Here is a 2,500-nt window from a genome sequence, read left to right on the forward strand (position 1 = left end):
CTTGTGTGGACCTTTGTCTCCGGGATGTATGATGGAATGTCAGATCGCATTGTGGCCCTCAGCTTACGGGCGTTATTACCGAGTGTACGTGCAAGTCTTCCGGCGCCCCCGCGCGCGCGGCCGCCGTGGGGGTTGACACCGGCACTCGAGGAAAACGGTGACCAATTATTTCGGAGCGCGCTTTCAGAGGCAGCCTCTAACCTTGTTCCTCGAAGCCGGAGCCTTTGTGTTCCCCGCACCGGCAGACCTGCTGAGTTGTGTGGTGTTAATCATCAAATTACGTGCTAATGAGTGATGGCCCAAATTGCGGCTGCGTAATGAATAGATGGCGGCAGGTCCGATTAGTCTCAGAAAACGCCCTGATTTATGTCGCGCCATGCACCGTGGCGTTGCTCCGCGGAAAACGATATCTACATCAAGAAGTAATGTACTCTAATAAGTATTTTCATCTTAACTCGCGTCCCCGGGCCTCCGGGCTCAGTTTTTGCTGGAGTCAGGCAGAGCCATAATAAAGCCCAATGGCTCCTTATAAAGCTTGTTAAACACAGAGTGTGCAGTCGGACGGGGTCCCGGCCGTGATTCATGCACTGTACACAGCGCGTGTTCTGCTGATTTATGGCCGCGCACAGTTCATAGTCAAAATTACAATTTGAGGGATAAAAAGATTAATTACTATTTGTGGCCGGCAATTTCGTGAGGCTGGTGGAATGATAGCGCTCTACATCAGTTTGTAGTCAGCCATTCACAGATTATTAAAGCTTTGCAAGAATAAGTGCTCCTCCTGCCCGGTTTGTGCTCAGGCAATATGCTAGACAGAAAAGGACCACAGGGATAAATCTGAAGCTAGCAATAGCTGGACATATGTCATAATTGCCAGTTTCCCATAAATCCCTGGCCAGTGTGGAAGGCCCCGTGTGATGCAGACAGTGATCATGACAGTGGTGATTGCTATATATGGCCCCCAGACTTGCAACTTTCTGACTGCAGTACCATTTCTACAATATATTGAGTAACCCTTTGACTTTCTTCCTGTCTAATTATAGATTAGAAATAATCATTGCCTTTATGTGCAAAACAAAGGGGGGAAATCCATTCCTTTAAGACAGAGCTGGCGTTTGGGGGTGCTCGCCTTCGAGAGCGTCGGAAAAGGAGAATTACACATTTATTTGTAAGCGTGCAATAAACGAGTAATGGATGACATAAAAGTAATTAACCTGACCTACATTTCTGTGTCCTGTTACAGCCCTTAATGAACCAACCATAGATTACGGCTTTCAGAGGTTGCAGAAAGTGATCCCGAGGCATCCGGGTGATCCCGAAAGGTTACCCAAGGTTAGTAAAAGAGCAAGTGGGCTGGTTCCGGTTTGGGGGCAGCAGGTGCTCTGGGACAGGGGGCTTCCAGACGCCCCAAGCCCCGCAGCCACGGCGAGGCCGACCAGTGTGTGGGGGGGGAGGGAGGACCCGCCCCGGCCCGTCCGAGGTGGGCAAAGGGTGAGGGCAGGGGCCCTGCGGCCGCCAGGCTCGTGTCTCGTCGCCGCCTATCTAGAGGAGGAAGAGAAAGGATTCTTCCCTGACACCAATATTTTGGATTCTGCAAGAGGGACGTAAACTTCCGCGTAATGAAATAGTTCAATTAAACATTTTCCACTCCAGTAGCCCGCGCTGATTTCAATCTAAGCAGCCCCAGACTGATCTGTGATTACTTGAGTCTTGTTTTCCTTTCATTTCCTAAAGCTCGATTCAGTTTAATCTTTTGTTTACAAAGCTTTTGTTATAAGTCCCTGACTTAGCAGGCTAACAAATGAAGTCCACATATTAATATCTAGGGGGACTTTTCATTTCAATTCGACGAAGACAAAAGCTGCCCGTGTTCTGTGCACACGCCACCTATCACAGGAATTTTCATTTTGATGTACGACATTAAAGATAAGTCAAGCTTATAATTTTTCCCCTCCTTTGATATAATTTTGTCTCTTCCTCTCTTTAGAAGCCACGTCTGGTTTTCGAGGCAGAGTTGAAAACGCAAAATGAGAAATGAAGTCATAACGTTATGACTGCTTATTTTACGTTCCGTCCCTGTGTACACCCAAGTCTTGACCACCTCTGGGTTTTATTAACACAATGAAACCTTTTAGACATTACCTTTTTAATGCTCAGCATGAACATAAGCAATATCATTAGGCTCCTTTTTAATTTGTGAACATGCCAGCAATGGATGTCACACGCTCACTGTTAAAATCATGGGAGCCGGGGAAGGAGGTTTTTCAAATGCAGAGCGGTTCACAGAGGGGTTTTGTTCCTGAGGGTGCGCTCCAGCCCGGTGAGCCCTTCCCCGGGCCGCATGTCGCTACCCAGAGGGCTTTGCTGCCAGCCTCAGCCTGGGGATGGCTTTGCACGGGATTAGCTGCCGGGCTCGGCCACCCCCACAGGCAGAAAGGCCACGTGGCCTTCACCGGCCCACATAAACACTGAGCTTGAGGCCGGGTGGACCCAGGGAGGA

General features: G+C 49.0%; 1 protein-coding gene across 12 annotated transcripts in view; it reads left to right on the forward strand.

Moving 5' to 3' along the window:
- Positions 1-2,500, forward strand: part of EBF3 (EBF transcription factor 3) — a 116,005-nt gene that overhangs the window by 104,448 nt on the left and 9,057 nt on the right. For all 12 annotated transcript variants that reach the window (XM_039245747.1, XM_039245746.1, XM_039245753.1 and 9 more), the window contains one exon: positions 1,244-1,332. In XM_039245747.1, the coding sequence (XP_039101678.1) occupies positions 1,244-1,332 (89 nt within the window). The remainder of the gene's footprint in view (positions 1-1,243; positions 1,333-2,500) is intronic.

This window comes from Hyaena hyaena, unplaced genomic scaffold (genome assembly GCF_003009895.1).
Source record: "Hyaena hyaena isolate Hyena2069 unplaced genomic scaffold, ASM300989v1 scaffold_265, whole genome shotgun sequence".
Lineage (NCBI taxonomy): Eukaryota > Metazoa > Chordata > Mammalia > Carnivora > Hyaenidae > Hyaena > Hyaena hyaena.